We start from the raw sequence: 27,429 nt of genomic DNA on the forward strand, positions 1-27,429 counted from the left end.
AGTGCGGGAGTTTCTTTCGTGGGCTCACAACGCGCTAGTGGGTTGCGCGCACCTGTCGGATATGCCTCGCGGTTGCGCTCCCGGGCGCTTGGATACCTGCAGCCGTCTCACCTGCGTGCCTGGTCGGGTCTGAGCCAGGGGGAGTCGCCCCGACGCAGCCATGTCCCTGCCCAAAGGTAAGAAGAGCGCAATCAATGTGAACGGAGAGATAGATGGATACAGTAGATAGATAGATAGATAGATAGATAGATAGATAGATAGATAGATAGATAGATAGATAGATAGATAGATAGATAGATAGATAGATAGATAGATAGATAGATAGAGAGAGATATGAATTGGATGGGTGGGTGGGTGGGTGGATGGATAGATAGACAGATAGATGGATATGGTAGATTAGATAGAGAGCTAAGATAGAAGGATAGGATGGATAGATAGGTTAGATTAGATAGATAGATAGATAGATAGATAGATAGATAGATAGATAGATAGATAGATAGATAGATAGATAGATTTTGGTGATAAATAAGTATAGATACATAGAGGGGGGAGTGAGGTAGCCTGGGAGAGAGACAGAGAGAGAGAGGCGCATCGCGAGCGGAAAAGCGAAGGCAACCAAGCAAGAGACCCGCATCCCGGCTCGTCTAGCGGCAGCCTGCAGGAGGAGGCGTCTTGGGGGCGGTCGGTCGTGTGAACCGTGGACCTGTCGTTGGAGTTGGAAGGGAAGCGCAAAAGCCTCCGCTGGGCATTATTTTGTATTTTCTGCAGCGTTGCAGAGGGAAAGGCGAGGGGAGGCGGAGAGAGCGACGTGGACTAGCATCTTGGTCCAGTTTCTAAAATTAAGCCATTTTTTCCCCGGGGACGGGGGGGGGGGGGGAGAGAAGGGGTCGGCATCCCGGGCGAAAGGAAGAGGCGGTGGAGTTTGAAGTCCAGCAGGTTGTCGGAGCGCCTTGCTCGGTGTGCGTGTGTGATGCTCTGACGTCACCGGCACGGTGTGGCTGGTTTAGGCGAGTTACCTCGGATGACCCGGTGGTTGGTCATTGTTTTTTTTCCAGGCTCTGGGATTTGCTACTGCTGTTATTATCAACCACGCGTTGTTCGGGGCAGGTGGGAGGAGAAAACAGGTTGCCTGTAATCATTTTTGAACAGGAAAAAAAGGAGAAAGAAAGAAAGAAGAAAGAAAGGAGGGATGGAGGAAAGGGAAGAAAGAAAGAAAGAAAGAAAGAAACAAAGGAGGGAGGGAGGGAGGAAAGGAAGGAAGGAAGAAAAAAGAAAGGAAGAGGGAGAGAGTGAGGAAGGAAAGGAAGGAAGGAGGAAAAGAATGAATGAATGAATGAAAGAGAGAGGAAAGAAAGAAGAAAAGAAGGAAGGAAGGAGAGAAAGAAAGAAATAAAGAAAGAAGGGAGGGAGGAAAGGAAGGAAGGAAGGAAGGAAGAAAAAAGAAAGAAAAAAGAAAGAAAGAGGAAGAGAGGGAGGGAGGGAGCACGGAGAAAAAGAAAGAATGAAAGAAAGAAAGAAGAAAGAAAGGAGGGAAGGAGGAAAGGGAAGAAAGAAAGAAAGAGAAAGAAAGAGAAAGAAAGAAAGAAAGAAAGAAAGAGAAAGAGAAAGAGAAGAAATCCTGCAGCAGGGGTCTCCAACCTTGGCAACTTTTAAGACTTATGGACTTCAACTCCCAGAGTCTTTCAGCCAGAACTCTGCGACTTGAAGTCCACAAGTCTTAAAGTTGACAAGGTTGGGGATCCCAGCGTTAGATTGTTCATTATAACCCTCTGCTTTGATATTGATTGTCCTATAACAGAGTTAAAGGTCTTCTAGTCCAACCCCCTGCTCAAGCAAGGAAGCCTATGCCATTCTCAGATGACCTGTTCTGCTTCCTTCTGCTTTTCTCAGCATTAGAGACATCTTCTTTCAATCCTGTCTATCTCGTTTTCCTCCAAGGTGAGGACACGACCTGGACTTCCTTGAAGGTGACCTAAGTTTAGAAGCTGGTACCTGGCTAAGTGGCATCCTCGCTTAGCCAACCCTGCCAGGGCTGCAGAAACAGTGGCTTGCCCAAACTCAATTAAAACTTGAATTTGTTGATTTATTTATTAGATTTCTATGCCTCCCTTCTGCCGAGACTCAGGGCAGCTTGCAACAGAGCAAATACAACATTTACAAAAAAAAAAATTCTAACATTTAAAATACCCAAAAATATCAGTCTAAAATCATGCAAGTTGTAATCGTGATGAATGTATGGTGAGTTTGTTGACTGGATGGATATGAGTGCATTTTAATGGGTTTTCAGGTTTTTAGATTTTTAACTTTAATTAATTGGATTTCAATGTACATATTTCCTTGTTGTAAACCGCCCCGAGTCCTCGGAAAGGGGCAGCAAATATTAATAATAATAATAATAATAATAGTAATAATAATAATAATAATAATAATAATAATGATTATGATGAAATACAAAATCCAGCATAGTGATCTCGTTTGCTGTGTTGTACTGACATAATAATAATTATATTTTATATTTTTTTAAGAATAGAATTTTTAGAATATAATTCTTTATTGGCCAAGTGTGATTGGACACACAAGGAATTTGTCTTTGGTGCAGATGCTCTCAGTGTACATAAAAGAAAAAGATACATTTGTTAAAAATCAGGAGGTAAAACACTTAATGATTGTCATAGAGGGCAAATAAGCAATGAGGAAACAATCAATATTAATAAAAATCTTGGGATACAAGCAACAAGTTACAATAGTACAGTCCGAAGTGGGAGGAAATGGGTGATAGGAATGATGAGAAAAAACTAGTAGAAATAGAAGTGCAGACTTAGTAAAAGGTTTGACAGTGTTGAAGGAATTATTATTTTAGTAGAGTGATGATGGCGTTCGGGGAAAAACTGTCCTTGTGTCTAGTTGTCTTGGTGTGCAGTGCTCTGTAGCGACGTTTTGAGGGTAGGACTTGAAACAGTTTGTGTCCAGGATGCGAGGGGTCAGTAAATATTTTCACCACCCTCTTTTTGACTCGTGCAGTATACAGGTCCTCAATGGAAGGCAGGTTGGCAACAATTGTCTTTTCTGCAATTCTGATTCTCCTCTGAAGTCTGTGTCGGTCTTGTTGGGTTGCAGAACCAAACCAAATAATAATAATAAATAATGATGTTGATGATGTAAGAAAAACTAGCAAGAATCATATTCTGTAACTCCAATTCATTTTTTAAAAACCCCAACCATCCACGTTTTATCCAGATATACATTACTAATTCAATCCTAGGCCGGGGAAGATATTAAGATTCAGGGACCCCCAAAACTCAGAGGTGCAATTTTAAGGCTTTACGGAAGGCCAGGAGGGTGGAGGCAGTATGAATCTCCAGGGAGAGTTGATTTCAGAGGGCCGGGGCCGCCACAGAGAAGGCTCTTCCCCTAGGCCCCGCCAGGCAGAATTCCTTAGGTTGGAAAAAAAAAAGAAAGAAAGAAAGAAAAGTATCCTACAGGGAAAACAGTGGAAACAAGAAAACGCTGTTTGATAAAGTTGCTAGGTGTGACTCTCAGTGGGAAGGATGTGTTATTTGTTGTTGTTGTTGTTGCAATTGTTGTTAAGAGAATTTTATCAGGGTGTAATCCATTGCAAATTTTGCACTGAGGTTAAACAGGGGATATAGAGATATTTTTAAAAAAATTTTGGGCACTGTTGCGTTTCTTTTTGTTAAAGTCTTTCGGTGGAGTTGACAAACGAGGTGCAAATTTATGTTTCTGCTGTTATCTGGGAGGACATCCCTAAAACATCGCTGAGCATGAAGTGTTGGACACCTGTGCAAAATTAGTCCAGGATTAGGCAGAGTTTGAGCGCTGAGGTCCTCAGTGATCTGTGAGCTTGGTGGGTTTCTTCAAGACGTCGGGTTACCAAACTAGGCAACATAATCAGTGCTAAAAGAGAGTAGGGTTGGAAGAAGTCTATGGAGAGGGGTGGCATACAAATCTAGTAAGTAAGTAAGTAAGTAAGTAAGTAAGTAAGTAAGTAAGTAAGTAAGTAAGTAAGTAAATAAATAAATAAATAAATAAGAGGAGGAGGACTGTGGGGTCCTTGGTGATCTCTGGACTTGTTTTATTTCTTGCAGAAGTTTCATTATCAAGATAGATAACCTAATCCAATGCTAGAAGGAAGTGGGATTTGTAGAGGAGGAAGAGGAGGAAGAGGAAGATGACTGTGGGGTCTTTGTTGCTCTCTGAGCTTGTTTCATTTCTTGCAGACATTTCATTACCAAACTAGGTAACATAATCAATGCTAGAAGGGAGTGGGGGTTTGCTCCTATTTTTTATACACTGCTCAAAAAAACCCAAACTTAAAAACGGGACACTTAAACAACACAATATAACTCCAGGTAAATCAAACTTCAGCGGAATCAAACTGTCCACTTAGGAAGCAACGCTGATTGAGAATCAAGGTCACCTGCTGTTGTGCAAATGGAATAGTTGTGTGCAAATGAAATATTCAATGAGAATATTTCATTCATTCAGATCTAGGATGGGTTATTTGAGTGTTCCCTTTATTTTTATTGAGCAATATATATTAAAAGAAGTAAGCTGAGAGTATTGACCAGCTTCGGACCAGTCTTGGGAATTTACTTGGATGAAATTGGAGGAACAGAGTGTGTGTGTTTGTGTGTGTTTTAATAAACTGGGTGGTGGCAAAGATCTATTAGCACACTTCAGATGCAAGACTCAACAAGGCGCTGATATTTATCCCTCGTTGTCTTTGGCGATGAATGTCAACACGGTGTTGTTTTCCCAAAAGGAAAAAAAAAATGTCTTGCAAAGATAACATTTCCTTTCCCTATGAATTTCCTTTGCAGGTTTATTGTTATTATTTAATATTTTCAGCTCCAGAGATTAAATAGTAACAATTGTGAATAGTAAGGCAATTTATTAGCCGAAGAGGAAGCCACCAAAAGATGGAGGGGGAGGGAATTGTAGGAGGAGATGGTGCAGTAGCCCAAATTGGGAAAAGACTAGTAGTTTTGAATTTTTTGGGAGGGGTTGGGGTTGGACAAGGGATGCTATAGCTGTCGAGTTAATAAAAAATGAGTTTTTAAGGGATTCCGACTTCCCCATTGGCTTGTCGGAAAGTCGCAATAGGGGATCACTTGAACTCAGGATGCTGTAACTATTATAAATATGAGTCAGGTTGTTAAGTGACTGTACGTTGATCACGGGGAGGCTGCAGTAAAGGGTGAACAACGATCCTGTGTCGCTTTTTCCCCACGCCGTGGAAACCTCGTAGAAACATAGAAGATTGACGGCAGAAAAAGACCTCCTGATCCATCTAGTCTGCCCTTAGACTACTTCCTGTATTTTATCTTAGGATGGATCTATGTTTATCCCAGGCATGTTTACATTCAGGTTCTGTGGATTGACCAACCACGTCTGCTGGAAGTTTGTTCCAAGCGTCTACTACTCTTTCCGTCAAATAATATTTTCTCACGTTGCTTCTGACCTTTCCCCCAACTAACCTCAGATTGTGCCCCCTTGTTCTTGTAGGTTCACTTTCCTGTTAAAAACACTTCCCTCCTGAACCTTATTTAACCCTTTGACATATTTAAATGCTTCGATCATGTCCCCCCTTTCCCTTCTGTCCTCCAGACTCTACAGATTGAGTTCATTAAGTCTTTCCTGATATGTTTGATGCTTAAGACCTTCCACCCTTTTTGTAGCCCCTCTTTGGACCCGTTCAATTTTATCCATCACTTTTTGTAGGTGAGGTCTCCAGAACTGGACACAGCCTTCCAAATGTGGTCTCACCAGTGGGATTACAATCTCCCTCTTCCTGCTTGTCATACCTCTAGCTATGCAGCCAAGCATTCTATCCCGGTCAATAAATGAACCCTTGTACGCTGAGGCCTAGCAATAGGGCCACTGTAACCCCAGATGACCTGGTCCTTCTAAGCAGCCCTCGAGCCACCTGGACGGAGAAAACTGAAGCATGCCCCCATTACGAAGTCGGTTACGTAAATAGTAATTACTCCATTATACATGTATGCAAACAATGTGCCGTGCGGAGCTCGCTAGTCATTAGCCAAGCACTTGAAAGGAGTCCCTGGGCCTTTGATGTGAAGGGTTTAATGAATCACCGCATATTCCCCCCACCAGCTTTAATCCCAAAAGGACATTCCCCTCGAGTATGCCCGGGCTGGGGTGCGTTGGCTTGGCTTTCTTTCGGCAGCTACAAATGCAAAGCTGGATCTTCTGTTTGGGCAGCTGCAGGGATGGGCCTCGAACCGGAACACCGGGAATGCCTTACTCCATTGCCGTCCGGCGTACATGCACCATGCATGCGGAACCGGCACGATTACGGTAAAAATTGCCGCATGAATCCCAGCGTCTGATTAGGTCCCACAGAGTTGGCCTTCTCCGGGTCGCGTGGATGAAACAATGTCACCTGGCGGGACCCAGGGGAAGAGCCTTCTCTGTGGCGGCCCCGGCCCTCTGGAATCAACCCCCCCCCCCCCCGGAGATCAGGACTGCCCCCACCCTCCTTGCCTTTCGCGAACTCCTAAAAACCCACCTCTGTTGCCAGGCATGGGGAAATCGATTCCCCTTGGCCGCTCCGTTTTATGTATGGTTTGTTTGGGATGTATGACTGTTTTTATATTTAGGGTTTTAACCGTTTTAGTCATTGGATTTGTACTGTTGTGGTTGTGATCCGCTCCGAGTCTTCGGAGAGGGGCGGCATACAAATCTAATTAATAATAATAATAATAATAATAATAATAATAATAATAATAATAAAAATTGCCGGGGGTTTTGCTGCTGGAAACCAGCAATTTTTGCTGCCGGAAGGAGATTTCGGCTGCTGCCGAATCTCGCTGCTGCGCCTAGAGTGGCAGTTGGGGTCAGCGGCAAAAGCGGCTTGAGAGTTGATTCCAGAGAGCCGGGGCCGCCACACAGAAGGCTCTTCCCCTGGGGCCTGCCAAATAACATTGTTTATTCAATGGGACCCGGAGAAGGCCAACTCGGTGGAACCTTATCGGTCGCTGGGATTCGTGCAGTAGCAGGCAATTCCGGAGGTACATATCAAATAACATTTTTTTTAAAAAAACCCATTAAAATATGTCATGTTTCGATTGATTTGAACATGTTCAAACATTATGATGCCAAAAAGTCAAGTGTTTCCATTTTTCTGTCCACCCCCTGTATGTGTGTGTGTGTTTTGCGCGTGTCTGCAATATATTTATTACTTTTTGGAAATACTTGTTCTTCCACACGCTTGGCATACCTTTTCAGCATATTCATATATTTGGCACGTCCATTCGTTGTGTAGAAATATCCTGTTGTAGGCCAAGGATTGAACTAGAAGATCTCCAACCTTATTATTCTATCTTCTGCATTCGTACTTTACATTTTGCAATACTACTTCTTATTTTACCCGTTTCAAATGCTTCCCTCCTTCATTTTACACCTTTGGGAGTGGGAGAAAGAGTGAGGGGCGGATAAAAAGAACAGCACTGACAAGCTTCAAAATTCAAAATCTCCAAGAGCCCCTCACGGCATTCCAATTTCTGCACATAAAGTATGCGTGTGTTCCCCCCATTATTTTATTTTATTTATTTATTTATTTATTTTGTCCAATACACAATGAGGGTTTTAGTGGGTATATATATCTATAAACACATAGTAAAATACATGATGAAAGTTATAGAGGAGATACTCATAGTAAATTATATCTAAGAAATAATAGAAAAGAAGATATAGTAATAGAACATATCAATGAAAGAATAGAAGAAGAGATATAGGAATAGAAGAAAGGTATAGGAGATATAAGAGAGCAATAGGACAGGGGACGGGAGGCACTCTAGTGCACATGTACTCGCCCCTTACTGACCTCTTAGGAATCTGGATAGGTCAACTGTAGATAATCTAAGGGTAAAGTGTTGGGGGTTTGGGGATGACACTATGGAGTCCGGTAATGAGTTCCACGCTTCGACAATTCAGTTACTGAAGTCATATTTTTTACAGTCAAGTTTGGAGCGGTTAATATTAAGTTTAAATCTGTTGTGTGCTCTTGTGTTGTTGTGGTTGAAGCTGAAGTAGTCGCTGGTAAAATATATCTAAGAAATAATAGAAAAGAAGATATAGTAATAGAACATATCAATGAAAGAATAGAAGAGGAGATATAGGAATAGAAGAAAGGAATAGGAGATATAGGAGAGCAATAGGACAGGGGACGGAAGGCACTCTAGTGCACTTGTACTCGCCCCTTATACAAGCAAGATGAATTTCTTTCCCATGCTAAATAGATCAGAATCAATCCTGGATATTTTCCCCCCCAATCAGGGCAGCAGAAGGATGTGTAAATTCTGCCTTTCCTGAATGCACTTGGGGAAAAGGAATCCTCAATATGAGTACATTATATTGGCAGTTCTGTGTTAGCAAAAACTTCAGAAGAGAAGGGCTTAGGGGTAGTGATTTCTGACAGTCTCAAAATGGGTGAACAGTGCGGTCAGGTGGTAGGGAAAGCAAGTAGAATGCTTGGCTGCATAGCTAGAGGTATAACAAGCAGGAAGAGGGAGATTGTGATCCCGCTGTATAGAGCGCTGGTGAGACCCCATTTGGAATAATACTGTGTCCAGTTCTGGATACCTCACCTACAAAAAGAGATTGATCATACTTATCAGGAAAGACTTCATGAACTCAATGCATATTATTATTATTATTATTATTATTATTATTATTATTATTATTATTATTATTAGGGGCGTACGTAAGTGCACTGGTGTGCCTTTCGTCCCCTGTCCAAATGTCTTTCCTTTCTTTCACTTATCATATATATTTTCTTTCTTTCATATACCCTCTCCTCTAAGTTCACTTTTACCCTTATATATATTACTACATGTCTATTTTTCTTCCTGTCTATTTGTGTATTGGACAAATGAATAAATAAAAATAAATAAATAAATATTAAATATAAATATTTAAATTTTTAAAAATCAAACTGGGTTTTTAAAAATATCTTAAATTATGTTTGGATTTGTTATAAATTGTTTTTATTCTGTTGTGAGCCACCCCGAGTCTGCGGAGAGGGGCGGCATACAAATCTAAATAATAAATAAAATAAAATAAAATAAAATAAAATAAATAAATAAATAAATAAATAAATAAATAAATAAATAAATAAATAAATAAATAAATAAATAAATAAATAAATAAATAAATAAATAAATAAATAAATAAATAGACTCAGAGCGGCATACAAATCTAATAAATAATAATATATAGTCTGGAGGATAGGAGGGAAAGAGGGGGACATGATCGAAACATTTAAATAAGGGTTAAATAAGGTTCAGGAGGGAAGTGTTTTCTAATAGGAAAGTGAGCACAAGAACAAGGGGGCACAATCTGAGGTCAGTTGGGGGAAAGATCAGAAGCAAGGTGATAAAATATTATTTCACTGAAAGAGTAGTAGATGCTTGGAACAAACTTCCTGCAGACGCGGTGGGTAAATCCACAGTCACGGAATTTAAACATGCCTGGGATAAACATTGATCCCTCCTAAGATAAAATACAGGAAATAGTCTAAGGGCAGACTAGATGGACCAGGAGGTCTTTCTAAGCCGTCTTCCAAGGTTCCAGACTGCTCTTTGTACTGTCTTGGGTGTCATGATAATCTAGATTACTTGGTTATGTATTCAATGAAATACTTGCCTGTTTAGTCTCTGCCAACATCCTTTTCACATGAGGTTTTGGAATAGGCAGGTGAGCAGGTTACAGGTCATGCTCCTTTGCAGGTGACAAATTAACATTTGTAAAAAAAAAAAATAACACACACACACACATACCAAGTACAAACACCCTTGCTGTGAAAGAGACTTGGGTTTTAATCAAATGTCTTGGGGGCAATTTATTGCATCCAAAAAAAAGAAGTCTTTTCTGGATTTTTGTAAGAAAGAGACAGGTAGTTCGGCTTGCAAACATCATTGCGTATCTTGGTTGCTGGTGATTGATTGATTGATTGGTTTGTTTGTTTATCTATTTATCTATTTGTCTGTCTGTCTGTCTGTCTATCTATCTTATCTACCTACCTACCTACCTACCTATCTATCTTATCTACCTACCTACCTACCTACCTACCTACCTTTCTATCTATCTATCTATCTATCTATCTATCTATCTATCTATCTATCTATCTATCTATCTACCTACCTACCTACCTATATTTCTTTCTATCTATCTATCTATCTATCTATCTATCTATCTATCTATCTATCTATCTATCTACCTACCTACCTACCTACCTTTCTATCTATCATCTATCTACCTACCTACCTACCTACCTACCTACCCGTCCGTCCGTCCGTCCGTCCGTCTGTCTGTCTGTCTATCTATCTATCTAGTCCAATACTCAATAATATACAATGATGGTTATAGAGGATATAGTAGAGAAAATATAGGAGATATAGGAGAGACTATAGGACAGGGGACGGAAGGCACTCTAGTGCGCTTATGTAGGCCCCTTACTGACCTCTTAGGGATCTGGAGAGGTCAATCATGGTAAGGGTAAAATGTTGGGGGTTAGGGGAGGATACTAGGGAGTCCACTCTTCAACAACCCAATGACTGAAGTCGTATTTTTTACAGTCAAGTTTGGAGCGGTTAATATTAAGTTTGAATCTGTTATGTGCTCTTGTGTTGTTGTGGTTGAAGCTGAAGTAGTCGTCGGCAGACAGGACGTTGCAGCATATGATCTTGTGGGCAATACTTAGATCATGGTTAAAGCGTTGTAGTTCTAAGCTTTCAAAAAAAGCTTTTTTGTGTGTGTAGCTGGTGATTTGTGTCTAATGGCCCCAAGGCTGGTGGCACAGATAGGCCTTTAAACCTTTATGGAAGGCGAGGAGGGTGGGGGCGGTGCGGATCTCTGGGGGGAGCTGCTTCCATAGGGCTGGGGCCACCACAGAGAAGGCTCTTCCTCTTGGCCCCACCAAGCGACATTGTCTAGTTGACGGGACCTGGAGAAGGCCGACTCTGTGGGATATCACCGGTCACTGGGATTCATGCGGCAGGAGGAGGTCCTGGAGGTAATCTGGCCCGATGCCATTTAGGGCTTTATAGGTCATAACCCACACTTTGAATTGTGTTCGGAAACCAATTGACAGCCAATGCAGTCCGTGGAGTGTTGGAGAGATATGCACAAGCTCTCTTGCGGCTGCATTTTGCACGATTTGAAGTTTCCGAACACTTAGCCATTAGACACAAATTACCAGCTACACATACAAAAAAGCTTTTTTTGAAAGCTTAGAACTACGACGCCTTAGCCATGATATAAGTATTGCCCACAAGATCATATGCTGCAACGTCCTGTCTGTCGATGACTACTTCAGCTTCAACCACAACAACACAAGAGCATACAACAGATTCAAGCTTAACATTAACCGCTCCAAACTTGACTGTAAAAAATACGACTTCAGTAATCGGGTTGTCGAAGCGTGGAACTCATTACCAGACTCCGTAGTATCCTCCCCTAACCCCCAACATGTAGAGAGCATTGCATTACTCAAACCTCAAGGTGATGATGATGATGATGATGATGATGATGATGATGATGATGATGATAATAATAATAATAATAATAATATAATAATTATTATTATTATTAATTAGATTTGCATGCCGCCCCTCTCCGAAGACTTGGGGAGGCTCACAACAACATAAACAGTGTACAATTCCAATTTTAAAAATACAATTTAAAACCCTTATAATAAAATAATCACACAATCCAATCAAACCATACACCAACCTTGACAATTGGGGTGTGTGTTAATTTCCCCATGCCTGGTGGCAAAGATGAGTTTTTACTAACTTACGAAAGCCGAGGAGGGTGGGGGCAGTCCTAATCTCTGGGGGAAGTTGGTTCCAGAGGCCGGGGTCGCCACAGAGAAGGCTCTTTTCCTGGGCCCCGCCAGATGACATTGTTTTAGTCGACGGGACCCGGAGAAGGCCAACTCTGTGGGACCTGATCAGCCGCTGGGATTTGTGCGGCAGAAGGTGGTCTCTGAGGTATTGTGGTCCGGTGCCATGTAGGGCTTTATAGGTCATAACCAACACTTTGAATTGTGACCGGAATTTGATTGGCAGCCAGTGCAGGCTGAGTGACCCTGAGCAGAGATAGGGCTGCAACTAGTGCACCAGGCGGACCTGAGCTGTAACATTTGCGGTGGAGAAAAAGGGCTAATTTTGCATCCGTCTTTGCAAAGGGTAAAATCTTGAGAGTCATGAATGGGGCATTTATTTATTATTTTTTCTGAGAAAGGAAGTCTCCTTTTTTTGGATGTCGTAAGAGGCCGGAAACCCAAAGACCAGAATAGGTGGAGCCGTCCTGGAAACCGGGGTGAGGACCTTTGCTGCAGATTAAAAAAATTCTTGCCGTAGCCAAGCCTTCTTGGCATACGCGGGGTTGATTATTTTCTAACCGTTCTACACTTTTGGCGCGAATTTTCTGGAGGTTTTTCCCCCCCTTCCAGTTCTGCATTTTCTGAAGCAATTAGGGCATTTGATTCTCTATTTTTTCACCCACCCTGAATACTCAAATACGTTTTTCATCTTTTAAACCAGAAACAGCATTTTTTTAAAAGTGGGGTTGGTTGGTTGAGCCTGTTAACCTTTCCTTGGTGGTGGTTTCAGGCTTATTTTAAGTCTCTGTTTCGTTTATTTTTTAAAGGTGCAATGCTTTAAAAAAAAAAAACACCTCCAAATAAATCTACATTTTTTGGAGAAGGGGGAGGAAAAAAGGAGAGGGAGAAGGGAGGAAAGAAGGAAGAAATGGAAGGAGGAAAGGAAGGAAAGAGAGAAAGAGAGGAGTGAAATGGAAGGAGGGAGGGAGGGAGGAGGTATGTAAGGAGGGAGATAAATTAACAAGTTTGCCCTAATCTGAAAAAAAATGTGAAAATTGCACAAAATGTCATATACACAGACACTTATTTGGAAAACAAAGAGGATTCCAAAATAAAGCACAGGTCAAATGTCTGGAAAAAAAGATGCAACATGTTGTATTGCAAGTGAAGCAACCTGGTTGAAGAAGAGCAGGTTGGGGAGGATGCCCTTAACCCTGATTCATGGTTTGTCCTCCCCTCCTCTTCCTCCCTCTCCCCTCTTCCTCCTCCCCCTTCCTCCTCTTCCTCTTCCTTTTTCCTTCCTCTCCTCCTTTCTCCTCCTCTTCCTCCTCCCCATCTTCCTTCCTACTTCTCCCCCTCTTCTTCCTCTCCCTTTTTATCCCCCACTCTTCCTCCTCCCCCTCCTCTTCCTCCCTCCTCCTCCCCATTTGACTTTCCCTTCCTCCTTCTCCCTCTCCTCTTACCCTCCCTCTTTATCCCTCCCTTTCTTCTCTTCCTCCTCCCCTCTTCTTCCTCTTTCTCCTTTTTCTTCCCTCCCTCCTTCCCATCCTACTTCCTCCTCTTCTTCCTCCTCCTCCTCCCCATCTCCCTTTCTCTTCCTACTTCTCCCTCTCCTCTTCCCCTTCCTCTTTATCCCTCCCTTTCTCCTCTTCCTCCTCCCCTCCACTGCCTCCTTCTCTCCCTTTTTTCCCCCTCTCTCATTCCCATCCTACTTCCCCCTCTTCCTCCTCCTCCCCCTCCCCCTCTTTCTTTCCCTTCCTACTTTTCCCCCTCTTCTCCCCCTCCCTCCTCATCCCCCACTCTTCCTCCCCTTCCTCCTCCTCCTCCTCTTTCTCTCCCTTTTTCTTTTCCTCTTCCTCCCCCATCTTTCTTTTCCTTCCTACTTCTCCCCCTCCTCTTCCTTCCCCTCCTCATCCCCCACTCTCTCTACTCTTTTCCCTTCCACTTCCTCACCATCTTTCTTCCCCTTCCTCTTCATCCCCCATTCTTCTTCCTCTTCTTCCTCATTCCCTCCTCTTCCTCCTTCTCCCCCTTCTTTTCTTCCTTCTCTCCTCCCCCTCCTCCTTTCTTCCCTTCCTCCTCCTCCTTTTCCTCTTCCCCTTCCTCCTCTTCTTCCTCTTCCTCACCCTCCTCATCCCCCATTCTTCCTCCTTTTTTCCTCTTCCTCTTCCTCACCATCTTTCTTCCTCTTCCTCCTTCTCCCCCTTCTTTTCTTCCCTCTCTCCTCCTCCTTTTTCTCTTCCTCCCCCTCCTCACCGCCCATTCTTCCTCCTCTTTTCCTCTTCCACTTCCTCACCATCTTTCTTCCCCTTCCTCTTCATCCCCCATCTCCCCTCCTCTTCATCCTTCTCCCCCTTCTTTTCTTCCCTCTCTCCTCCCCCTCCTCCTTTCTTCCCTTCCTCCTCCTCCTTTTCCTCTTCCCCTTCCTCCTCTTCTTCATCTTCCTCACCATCCTCATCCCCCATTCTTCCTCCTCTTTTCCTCTTCCTCTTCCTCACCATCTTTCTTCCTCTTCCTCCTTCTCCCCCTTCTTTTCTTCCCTCTCTCCTCCCCCTCCTCCTTTCTTCCCTTCCTCCTCCTCCTCTTCTTCCTCTTCCTCCCCCTCCTCGGGCCAGCAGTCCCTTCCCTTCCCCCCCTTGCTTTGCCTCCCTCCCTTTCCGCCCACCCAGCAGGGCCCCCCTTAGATTTCAAACTTTGGCTCAGCTGTTGAGGCTTCCGGTGGCCTCCCTTCCCTTCCCATTGGCCGGAGAGTCCAGTGGCTGCAGTGTGTCCAAATAAAGCCACTATAAAAAGTGTGTGCCAGAGGGAGTGAGAGAGAGAGAGAGTGCAAGTGTGGGCGGTGGAGTTGTGAATGAAAGACGGAGCAAAGTCTAAGTGTTTATATCTCTTGGGGCTTTTGCAAAAGGGTTTCCCGTCCCAGGAAGGAGAATTCAAGAGAAGCAGCCACTGAAAAATTGGCATTCGGCCACATCCGTGCGGCTTTTAACCCTTAAACTGTATAAAGCGCTGGTGGGACCCCATTTGGAATAAGACTGGGTCCAGTTTTATTTATTTATTTATTTTATTTATTCTTTGTCCAATATACAATACATATGGAAGAGAATAGACATTAAGTAATATATATAAGATAGAAAGTAAAAAAAGAAGAGAAGTAGATGGGAGGGAGAGAATATATATGATATATGTATATAATGTCGTCTGGCGGGACCCAGGGGAAGAGCCTTCTCTGTGGGGGCCCCGACTCTCTGGAACCAGCTCCCCCCTGAGATTAGGATTGCTCCCACCCTCCCTGCCTTTCGTAAACTCCTTAAGACCCACCTTTGCCGGGGGAACTGAAACACCTCCCCCTTGCCCATGTTGTTTTGTTGATTGATTGACTGTGTGCCTGTTTTTTATATATACTGTTTTTATGAGATTATTAATTTAAATTGCAACTAGATGGGTGGGCATTGGATTTGGTATTATGTACTGTACTGTTTTTTTATTATTGTTGTGAGCCGCCCCGAGTTTGCGGAGAGGGGCGGCATATAAATCCAATAAACCTAAACCTAAACCATATAGATAGATAGATAGATAGATAGATAGATAGATAGATAGATAGATAGATGTCACACCTGTGACAGGTAAAAACATGCCTTTTGTTTTGAAAACACAGACTTGAGCCACAGCAATGCATGACCCAATACAGCTAGTAAATAAATATATTTATTTCTAGGCCGCCCTTCTTCAGGGGGCTCAGGATGGGTATACTGTATCCCATTCGCAGCTTAGCTGGGGGTGTAATTGGGGCCTGGGCGCCTTCATTCTGCCTGCCCTCTTTTGCAAAACCAACCTCTTCTCCCCTTCCTCCTTCGTGATGGGTTGCTGGGCCTCGTCCTTCCCCTTTGGGGAGGGCAGGACAGAAGGCTACTCAGCCTCCTGAGCAGTAATTTCCTCCCTCTGCTCCCCTCCCCTCCCTCCTTCCTCCTTTCCACGAAGTTGCAAGCTCGGAGGAAGATTCCCCCTTGTCTGAGGCTGACTCACTCTTGCCTACTTAACCACCTTTCCTCTTTGCTCCAGAGTTCTACCCAGAAGCCAGCAACTTTCAGGAACTCTGAATGCACCGTCTGGGTTTAGCTGTTTTGCTTCTAGGCGCCTCCCCGAGGCTCCAATTCCCAGATAAAAAAATAAATAAAGGGAACACTTAAAGAACTGGGTCTTGAAAGCTTAGAACTACGACGCCTTAAACATGATCTGAGTATTGCACACAAGATCATATGCTGCAACGTCCTGCCTGTCAAAGACTACTTCAGCTTCAACCACAACAACACAAGAGCACAGAACAGATTCAAGCTTAATATTCACCGCTCCAAACTTGACTGTAAAAAATACGGCTTTAGTAATCGGATTGTCGAAGCGTGGAACTCATTACCGGACCAAGGGGTGGAGGAAGCTGTTTTTGCCCTCCCAAGGCATTGAATTATGGGTGTGGGCACTTGTGCACTTGTACCCACCACGCTCTTTCGGCACCCGAGGAAAAATAGGTTCGCCGTCACTGGCCTTGCTAGATGGAAGACCCATAATAGGGTTGCTAACCCCTTTTTAAATTTTCTCTTTAAAAAAACAACAAAAACCTTTCGTCTTGCAAACCTCAGCATATCTGTATATGGAAATCTCCTCTTCTGCAGCTCATCTGGATCTTATTATTACGCGATTCGCAGGCAAAGTCTCATAACGTAAGAATTTTGTGGTTGCATCAACCCAAGTCCTTTCCCCTCCTCTCTTCTGACCCCCACATCCCAACCCCTCCGCTTATCCCTGCCCAGGGTTGAACCTCGTGTTTCTCAACCTCAGCAGCTCGAAAATGGGTGGACTTCAACTCCCAGATTGGCAAATTGCTGCTCGGGGAATTCTGGGAGTTGAAGTCCACTCATTTTTTTCAATTTCCCCACTGTTGAGAGTCAGGGTTCTCCAACCTTGGCACCATTTTAGATTTGTGGACTTCAACTCCCAGAATCCCTCAGCCGGCATAGAAGGCCACAAGTCTTAAAGTTGCCAAGGTTGGAGACCTCTGGATTAGGTGACCCTTCTGCTCTTTCCAACTCTATCATTCATTCATGGCTGCCCAGGAAATTCTTGGAATCGAAGTCCACCCAACTTCAAGTTCCTAGAGTTGAGAAAAAGGTGGCCCTTCTGCTCTTTCCAACTCTATCATTCATTCATGGCTGCCCGGGAAATTCTTGGAGTCAAAGTCCACCCAACTTCAAGTTCCTAGAGTTGAGAAACAGGTGGCCCTTCTGCTCTTTCCAACTCTATCATTCACTCATGGCTGCCCGGGGAATTCTGGGAGTTGAAGTCCACCTGTCTTTAAGTTCCTAGAGTTGAGAAATAGGAGGCCCTTCTGCTCTTTCCAACTCTATCACTCATTCATGGCTGCCCAGGGAATTCTGGGAGTTGAAGTCCACCCATCTTCAAGTGGCTAAGATTGAGAAACGCTGGGTGAACCTAATGGGCACATTTTCTTCTCATGAACTTCTCCTTTTTTCCCTACTCCTCTCTCCCCAAGGAGGCCAAGGAGTGAGGTGCCCGATTGTTTCCTATCCTGACTCATTTTTAAAAGCTCAAAAAGAAAACAAGTTTCTCCAGCTGCACCGAAACTTTGGGGTTTTTAATTCACCACGATGAGTCAAGCGAGGACCAAACTTCAGGGCCCTCTGAGCATCCTTTGGATCCTGCAAAATTTGGAGGGTGGCTTTGCTCCTCAGACGGAAAGAGGGGACTTTCCTAAATGAGCTGGGGTGGTGCAGCAAGTAGAGTGCTGTACTGCAGGCCACTGAAGCTGACTGTAGATCTGTAGGTCAGCGGTTCAAATCTCATCACCGGCTCAAGGTTGACTCTGCCTTCCATCCTTCCGAGGTGGGTCAAATGAGGACCTGGATTTTGGGGGGAAATATTATTATTATTATTATTATTATTATTATTGTTGTTGTTGTTGTTGTTGTTATTATTATTATTATTATTATTATTATTATTATTATTATATCAATACAACACAGCAAACAAGATCACTATGCTGGATTTCGTATTTCATCACCAGTCGGACGCTTCCCAAGCACCTAGGACTGCGTGATGTAGCGGCCAATTATGTTTGCCGATCCCAGTCAAGCGGCCTTTTGCAATTGACAGGTGGAGATTTTGTCAATTCCAATGGTTTTCAAATGTCCGCTGAGATCCTTTGGCCCTGCGCCCAGCGTGCCAAGGACCACTGGGACCACTTTCACTGGCTAATAATAATAATAATAATAATAATAATAATAATAATAATAATAATAATTAGGAGAAAAGAAAGAAGAAAAAATGAAGCAAGGAAGAAAAGGAAAAAAACTGAAAGAAAAAGAAAAAGAAAGAAAGTGAATGGAAAAAGAGAGAAAGAAGAAAGAAAGAAAGAAAAAAGGAAAGTAGGGAGAGGAATAAAAAGTAAGGAAAGAAGAAAGCAGGAAGCAAGGAAAGGAAAAACTGAAAGAAAGAAAGGAAAGAGAGAGAGAGAAACAAAGAAAGGAAAGGAAAGAAGGGAGAGGAAGAAAAAGAAAGGAAAGAAGAAAGAAGGTAGGAAAAAACAAAGAAAAAGAAAAGAGAAAGAAAGAAAGGAGAGGGAGAAAAGAAAGAAGAAAGTAGGAAGGAAGGAAGGGAAAATAATGAATGAAAGAAAGAAAGAAAGAAAGAAAGAAAGAAAGAAAGAAAGTTGCATTTTCTCCCCAGGGCTACCAACACAAACCTTGTAAGGCAGCAGGGACCTTCCTGGGGCTACCTGCCTGCTGGCCTGCAGAGTGTGTCTTTGTGTGTGTGTGTGTTTGTGTGTCTCCTCCCCCCCACCCCTCTTTCAAAATACACCAGGCCTGCTGTAAACTTATCTCCTTCCTTTTCCCTGCCAACATCTGACCTGTCCACGCTCCAGCCAGGCTCCGCTTTCACTCCTGACGCAGGTTGCCCCAAATGGGTGGGGGGGGGCATGATTGTGTGGGGGCCCATCCAGGAAAGTTCCCTGGCTACCCACCCACACAAACACAACCTTTTCCTAGCACGAGTGTGTGTGTGTGTGTGTGTGCATGGAGGGGGGGATTTATTTTATTTTTAAATCGTCCCCTGTCCAATTGTCTCTCATTTATCTCACATACAAATCTAATAAATTATTATTATTATTATTATTATTATTATTATTATTATTATTATTATTATTATATATCTTTTCTTCCTTTCATATATCTTCTCCTCTATTTTTATATCTTTTCTTCTATCCTTTTCTTTATATATATTACGACATGTCTATTCTCTTCTATATGTATTGTGTATTGGACAAAAGAACATAAATATCGTAAATAAAATAAATCTCTGCAGTTCTGCAACCAGTTCTGGATTGGCTTTTTCCACCTGCCTTCTGTGCCCCCCTCCCCTGTGTCATTCCACCCCCCCCCAAACCCAGTTCTTCCAAATTGGGAACCCCAAGGGGGGGGGCAGTCCCTAGAGCCCCCCCAAACACACAAACACACAGTCAGAAAGGTATCAAACATGTATAAATGCACCAGCGTGCCTTCCGTCCCCTGTCCTAATGTTTCTTTTTTTCTTTTTACTAGCATCATGTACAGTATAGGGATATTATTATATCTTTGTATACTGGACAAAACAAACAAATACAAAATAAAAACAGGAAAACCCAAAATGTGAAATGGATGCTTAAGACCTTCTACCATTTTTGTTGCGGGTCCAAAGACGGGCTGCAAAAAAAATGGTAGAAGATCTTAAGCATCAAACTGATCAGGAAAGACTTCATGAACTCCATCTGTCTAGTCTGGAGCAGTGTTTCCCAATCTTGGCCACTTGAGGATATCTGGACTTCAACTCCCAGAATTCCCCGAGCAGCAAATGCTGGCTGGGGAATTCTGGGAGTTGAAATCCAGATATCTTCAAGTAGCCAAGGTTGGAGGACAGAAGGGAAAGGGGGGGACACAATTGAATCATTTTAAATATTTAACGTAAGGTTCAGGAGGGAAGTGTTTTTAATAGGAAAGTGAACCCAAGAACAAGGGGGCACAATCTGAAGTTAGTTGGGGGAAAGATCAGAAGCAACGTGAGAAGAAAAATATTATTTGACTGGAAGAGTAGTAGAGGCTTGGAACAAACTTCCAGCAGACATGGTTGGTAAATCCACAGGAACTGAATTTAAACATGCCTGGGATAAACGTAGATCCATCCTAAGATAAAATACAGGGAATAGTATAAGGGCAGACTAGATGGAGCAGGAGCTCTTTTTTCTGCTGTCAATCTTCTATGTTTCTATGTGAATACCTATCGCGAAAGCAGAGGGTGGGAACCAGAGGTGAAGGAAGGATAAAGATGGCCGCCTCCCCCTCCTCCTCCTCCTCCTCCTCCTCCACTGGGTTTATGTAAGCACTCTCTATGATAAATGGTGGTGAAATTATCCATAATAAATTATCAAGTGTTTTCCCCGTCTCTTGCACCTGTTATACAAACTATCTGGGCATTTGGCTTCCTTCCTTCCCTCCCTCCTTTTTCTCCCTCTCCCCTTCCCTCTTTTTCCTTTTCCTTTCCTCCTTTCTCCCTCCTGTCCTTCCTTCACTCCCTCCCTTCTTCTCTCCTTCCCTTCTTCCTCCTTTCTTTCATCCCTCCCTCCTTTTCTTCCTGCCTTCCTGGTTTTTCTCTGGGCTTCCTTTCCTCTCCCTCCTTCCTCCTTTCCTTCCTTCCTTCTTTCCTTCCTTCCTTTTCCTTTCCCTCCTTCCTCCTTTCCTCCCTCCTTCCTTTCCATTTTCCTTTCCCTCCCCTCCTTTTCTCCATTCCCTCCTTCCTCCATTTTCTCCCTTCCTCCTTCTCTCCCTCCTTTCCCTTCCCTCCTTTCCTTCACCCCTCCCTCCTTTTCTCCCTCCCTCCTTTCCTCTCCTCCCTCCTTTTCTCCCTTCCTTCTTCTCTTCCTCCTTTTCCTTTCCCTCCTCCCTCCTTCCCTCCCTCCCTGCTTTCCATTTTCCTTTCCCTTTCTCCTTCCTTTTTTACTTCTCTTTCTCCCTCCATTTCTTCATCCCTCCCTCCCTTTTTTCTTTTCCTTCCCTCCTTTCCTTCCTTCCTTTCCTCCCTGCCCCTTCTCTCCTGCCTGCCTCCCTCCTTTTCTTCCTGCCTTCCTTCCTTTTCTCCCTTTCCTTCTTTCTCTCCCTCCGTTTCCTTTCCTTCCTCCCTCCTTTCCATTTTCCTTTCCCTTCCCTCCTTTCTCCCTTCCTTCCTCCCTCCCTTCCTTTTCCTTCCCTCCCTTCCTCCCTTCTTTCCTTTTTTCTCTTCCTTCCCTCCCCTCCTTCTCTTTTTAAACCCCTGCCCGGGTTGCCAGCTGCTTCAAACTGGAACTGGAGGGACCCCCCCCCAAAGGAGAAAGTCTCCCCTGCCTTTGATATCGAGGGGTCGGCCGTTGCCCCCCCCATCCCACTGGCAGGAGGGGGGGCTCCCTGCAAGCGTTTCATGGGGCGGGGGGGGGAGAGACGGAATGAAATGGGGGGGTGTTTCCCTCTTTTTAGCAGCGTGGTGGGGGGGGGCAGGCTTTGCAAAAATGCAAAAGGAAAGGGAGAGCAATGCAAGGGACTTCGGGCGTTGCATGCTCTGCCCCCTCCTGCAGAGGGGCAGGGACCCCTTTGGGGGCATGGGAGGTAGACCCCCCCCTCAAAAAAGAAAGAAAGAAAGAAGAGCAGGGCATTCCTGGAGCCTCGCCCCCTCTGGGCTCCTTCCCAGCTTCCTGTTTGACGTCAAAAGCACCGAATCTCCCCCGGCTGCCCGGGCGGCTCTTCTTACAACTTCAGTTGCGGAGTGTGTGAGTGTGTGTGTGTGTGTCTTTCTCCACACCCCCTCCCCGCATGTAATCTGAGCAGCCCCCCCCCCTTCCTCAAACAAGGGTGGGGAATCCACCCGGAGATTCCGTGCAACTTTCTTTCCTTTTTCTTTCTTTCTTTCTTTCTTTCTTTCTTTCTTTCTTTCTTTCTTTCTTTTTCTCTCTCTCCCTTTCTTTCTCTTTCTTTCCTTCCTTCTTTCTTCCTCCTTCCTTTTTTCTTTCCCTCTTTCCCTTCTTTTTCTTTCTTCTTTCTTCTTTCCCCTTTCTTTTTCTCCCTCCCTCCCCCTTTCTTTCTTTCTTTTTCTCCCTCTCCCTTTCTTTCTCTTTTTTCTTTCCTTCCTCCTTTCTTCCTCCTTCCTTTCTTATTTCCTTTTCCCTTCTTTGTCTCCCTCTCCCTTTCTTTCTTTCTTTCTTTCTTTCTTCCTTCTTTTTCTTCTTTCCCCCTTTTCTCCCTCTTTATTCCTTCCTTCCTTTTTCTTCTTTCCCCTTTCTTTTTCTCCCTCTCCCTTTCTTTCTTTCTTTTTTCTTCTTTCCCCTTTCTTTTTCTCCCTCTCCCTTTCTTTCTTTTTTCCCCTACCTTCCTTCTTTCCTCTTTCTTTTTCTCCCTCTCTCTTTTCCCTCCCTCCTTCCTTCCTTCCTTCCCTTCCCTTTTTTTGAAATTTCATCTTTTTTGGTCGGAAGGGAAGAGAAGAAGAGCGAAGACTTTGGGGGCGCCTTTGTTTTTGGGGTCTTCCCCCCCCCTTTCTGCAGGAAAGAGGATGATGATGGATTTCCTCCGGGCGGCGCTGCGGGACTCGACCCCCTCCCGCGTGGGTAGGCGACCCGCAGAAGGACGGACCTTAAGCGAGGACTGAAGCCTTTGCACCCACCCTTGGACTCAACTGTCAACCGGGTTTTTTAAAATCCAATTTCTAATTTTTAATATATATATCTATTTTTTTGCAACCAGCTTTGGTGCTTCCGAAGCGAGCGCGCAACTCTCTCTCTCACTCACACACTCATACACTCACACACGTACGGACGGAGTCACCCCTGCAAGGCGTTTGTGTGTGTGTTTGTGTGCTTGCGTGCGCGGTTTGCTGGTTCCGTAACTTCTGGGAAATCAGCATGGAGAAAAAACAAGGTAGCTCTTTTAATGTTGCAATTGCAAAGAATAACAATAATAAGAATTGTGTGGATTGCGGGGCGGCGGGGGGGGGAAGGAGGAGGTGGAGAGGGGGTAGGAAAGGGGGGGGCGGTAAAATCCGAGTTTGCTCCCTTTTTTCCCCCACTTTCACCCCCACCCCCCCGTGCAAAGGTTAAAACACGCCCGTTTCTGCAGCGGTGGCGCCAGGCGTGGGGCGGAGGGGGGGGGGGTGTTTAAAGCTTAAAATATGCAGGGGGGGGAGAGAAATGAGATGCATTGCAAAATGAGTGTGCAAAAAAAAAAGCCCCCAAACTTTTGCACAGGGGGGGTGTTTGCACGGGGGGGGGGGAGAGAAAGGGAAGCCGAAAGTGCAAAGGCTTTGCACGGCTCCAGTTTGAGGGTGGTCGCCGCTTGTGGGGGGGGGCTTTCACTGTCCCCCCCCTTAAATCATTGTGCATTGGGGGGGCAACCTGACGGGCGAAAGGGGGGGCTTGCAGAGGAGGGGGGAGTTGAACTGTCCCTGCAAAACTTTTAGAAAGATTTCCGGCCGGCGCTTGACAAAATTTGCAGCGGTGTCGTGCAGGCGAAGCTGGAAAGAGCTGCAGCCTTGCCTTAAATATATATATTTATAATTATTATTATTACTATTTTTTTCAATGCAAAGAAAAAAAAAAGGATTGCGGCTTCCGTTTTTTCCTCCTTTATTTCTTTTTTTTTTGGCCACTTCTGCAAACGGGAGGCCCGGCCACGGGAAGGGAGGGAGGGGGATTTCCAGTGGCTCCTCCCCATCAGCTGCTGTCGCCCCCCACCCACCCAAACCGGGGGGGGGGCTTTGCTGACGTTAATGGCTGTGTATCCTTCCCACAACCTTTCCACTCATTCTTCCCTCTCTCCGCCTTAAATTAAATTCTTGAGCTCCGTTTCCTGCTTTCCCGGAGACCCACATTGAAGTTTAAAGGGTTGGCACTCTGTGTATGCTTAGAGGTAGCCTGTTCCCCGTCTGTAGGGAGAAGGCAATGGTGGAATGGATGGGTGGGTGACAGATGGGGGGGAGGAGCTTAAATATCCAGGATTTATTTTATCAATGGGTGAAGTTGGGGAGTGTTTGAGTTTAGGGGGGATACCCTCCTGCAAGGAGGATCCCCCAATTGAGGTGGGGGAGACTCCCCCCTACTTAAATTTTCTGAAAATAGTTATAAATCGCCATCTTTAGTGCATCTAATAAATAATAATAATAATAATAATAATAATAATTATAATTATTATTATTAATGTATTATCATCATTATCATTATTATTATCATTATCATTATTGTCATCATCATCATTATTATTATTATTTATTGTTGTTATTATTATTATTATTATTATTATTATCATCATCATCATCTCAGTCATGATAGCAATTTATTCTGAGGGCGTTGGGTGCCTTTGCTAAATCAAATCAGTTGTGTGTTAGAGTCGGATGGGAGACCACTCAGTGATATTAGGCTAGACTGCGGGGAGTGGGGGAGGACGCTTGGTAGCAGGTTGACTTACAAGCCACTTTTGCATGGCTGCCAAAAAAGCTGGGCAGGGATGGGCATGAAGTCACCTAAAAGTTAGCTTGACTGACGGGAGGATTTTTTTTAACCCTTTATGTAAATTAAATTATGCTCAGTTTTGGTTCTGCCCTGCTGGGTTTCCCCCCCCCCCCCCCTTTCTTTCTCTTTTCTTTGTCCAAATGCAGAAACGTTTGCAAAGTTTGGATAGATGGATGATGATAGATAGGTAGGTAAGTAGATATGAATAGATGATAGATATAATGATAGAGATAATGATAGATAGAAATGATAGTTATATAGATAGATAGATAGATAGATAGATAGGTAGGTAGGTAGGTAGGTAGGTAGGTAGGTAGGTAGGCCGGCAGGCAGGCAGGCAGGTAGGTAGATATGAATAGATGATAGATAGATATAATGATAGATATAATGATAGAGATAATGATAGAATAGATAGGTAGGTAGGTAGGTGGATAGGTATGAATAGATGATAGATAGATATAATGATAGAGATAATGATAGATAGAAATGATAGACAGACAGACAGGAGTCTACTTCAGAATGAATGGCATACAAATACAATATATAATAAATAAAATATTGATAGATGTAGATATGATAGAGATAATAATAGAAATAATGATAGATGGATAGAGATAGATAGATAGATAGAATAGATAGATAGATAGATAGATATTAATACATGATAGAGATAATGATAGAGATAATGATAGATAGATAGATAGGTATTAATAGATGATAGATATAATGGTAGAGATAATGATAGATAGTAATGATAGATGATAGAGATAAAGAGATAGATAGATAGATAGATAGATAGATAGATAGATAGATAGATAGATAGATAGATAGATAGATAGATAGATAGAGCGATAAAGATATATAGATACCGGTAATGATGGGTAGACAGACAGACAAGTGTTTCCCAACCTTGGCAGTTTGAAGATGAATATATATATCCTATATATATCCTAGACTCTATCCTAGTCTCCCTTAATTTTCAAATTCAGCAAAAACATGTGACATATATATATACAGTATATACATATACTGCATTTTTTAAAGAACGCATTTTTGTGTCCTTGCCATTTCCTGGATTATCGCACCAGTGTAGAATCTTTGGTATCCAAGGAGAAATTCCTAGGAATTCATTGTGTTGACATATGCACAAGGAGCAAGTTGCTGGGTTTGGGGACGAAAGAATTGCTCGCATTGTTTGGAGCGTCGCAGAAGGAAGGCTGTGTGCCATCTGAACCAGGAATGAAGCCGAGTTTCCAGAGACACAACTACACCGTCTGCGGATAAACAGGAGCTGAGCTCCCTTAAGGCTATGAATGTCCAAAAAACGTTTTGCGTAAGGGTCCTCCTTCACCCTGGCTGTCGCTGCCAGGGTCAGAAACTTGTAAAGCCTAAAGATCAGCTGAGCTGGTTTTACACCCCTGTGAGGTAGACCTCCGTGTTCCTCCTGCAGACGCAAAACGGCTCCTCCTTGTTTGGCAACGATGGAGCATCCGATGAGAAAGACCCTTCCCGTTGATGGGCTCTGCAAAGCCGGTTAAAAAAAGCAAAAAGATCACAGAATCGTCATTTCACTTTTCTCCACTCCCGTTAAAGACCAAGCTGTTGGTTGCTAAATGAGGACCACACTGGAAACAGCACAATAATTTCGTGGAGAGAGTTACGAATACAGTGGTACCTCTACTTATGAACTTAATTCGTTTCCGTGACCAGGTTCTTAAGTAGAAATGTTTGTAAGAAGAAGCAATTTTTCCCATAGGAATCAATGTAAAAGCAAATAATGTGCGTGATTGGGGAAACCACAGGGAGGGTGGAGGCCCTGTTTCCTCCCAGGAGATTCCTAGAGAGACCCCACGGAGGCTTCTCCCCGCCTTTTCTGGCCCTGTTTCCTCCCAGGAGATTCCTAGAGAGGCCCCACAGAGGCTTCTCCCCGCCTTTTCCTCCCAGGAGATTCCTAGAGAGGCCTCACGGAGGTTTCTTCCTGCCTTTTCCGGCCCTGTTTGCTCCGAGGAGATTCCCAGAGAGGCCCCACAGAGGCTTCTCCCCGCCTTTTCCTCCCAGGAGATTCCTAGAGAGGCCTCACGGAGGCTTCTCCCCGCCTTTTCCGGACCTGTTTCCTCCCAGGAGATTCCTAGAGAGGCCCCACATAGGCTTCTCCCCGCCTTTTCCTCCCAGGAGATTCCTAGAGAGGCCTCACGGAGATTTCTTCCTGCCTTTTCCGGCCCTGTTTGCTCCCAGGAGATTCCTAGAGAGGCCCCACGGAGGCTTCTCCCTGCCTTTTTTGGCCCTGTTTCCTCCCAGGAGATTCCTAGAGAGGCCCCACGGAGGCTTCAATCCACCTTTTCCGGCCCTGTTTCCTCCCAGGAGATTCCTAGAGAGGCCCCACGGAGGCTTCAATCCATCTTTTCCGGCCCTGTTTCCTCCCAGGAGATTCTTAGAAGAGGCCCCATAGAGGCTTCTCCCTGCCTTTTCCGGTTACAGTTTCGGAGGCTCGGGTTTGTAAGTGGAAAATGGTTCTTGAGAAGAGGCAAAAAAATCTTGAACACCCAGTTCTTATCTAGAAAAGTTCGTAAGTAGAGGCGTTCTTAGGTAGAGGTACCACTGTACGGCGCAATTTGTATTTCCACTGGCAAGCTGCTGCAAGAATTGACACCAAAGCATTTGATTTTTGTTTATTTTCGGACTTCCTCTCCTGCCACTTTTATAGAATATAAACGAGAGGAGAGTATATCATTAGTTGCTTCTTTCTTCCCTGGCATTTTTTGGGTGCAGGACTTCGAACGCCAAGGCTATCGGAAATTGTGCTGTCATGGAACATTTTGACACACACACACACTCATGCACACACAAAGGCCACTTTGCAGCGCGATGTTCCACATTCCACGGGAGGGAACATTTTGCAAATGTCGTTGCAGTCCGATGGATGGCAGTGTCCTTGGCAAACTGGAGTGGCTGGGGTTTTTTTTATTCCAAGGGCATCGTATTTCCAGGTGTG

The 27,429-nt window shown here is 44.0% G+C and overlaps 1 protein-coding gene across 2 annotated transcripts in view; it reads left to right on the top strand.

The window, feature by feature from the left end:
* The window catches only part of LOC139172318 (dual specificity mitogen-activated protein kinase kinase 3-like), a 67,249-nt gene continuing 39,820 nt past the window's right edge, over positions 1-27,429 (top strand). The window contains exon 1 of one of the 2 annotated variants that reach the window (XM_070761295.1): positions 1-176. In XM_070761295.1, the coding sequence (XP_070617396.1) occupies positions 161-176 (16 nt within the window). In that variant the 5' untranslated portion in view covers positions 1-160. Of the gene's footprint in view, positions 177-22,691; positions 22,852-27,429 lie in introns of those variants that run through there. The other variant, XM_070761296.1, reaches the window with a different exon arrangement.

This window comes from Erythrolamprus reginae, chromosome 9 (genome assembly GCF_031021105.1).
Source record: "Erythrolamprus reginae isolate rEryReg1 chromosome 9, rEryReg1.hap1, whole genome shotgun sequence".
In the NCBI taxonomy this organism is placed as follows: Eukaryota; Metazoa; Chordata; class Lepidosauria; order Squamata; family Dipsadidae; genus Erythrolamprus; species Erythrolamprus reginae.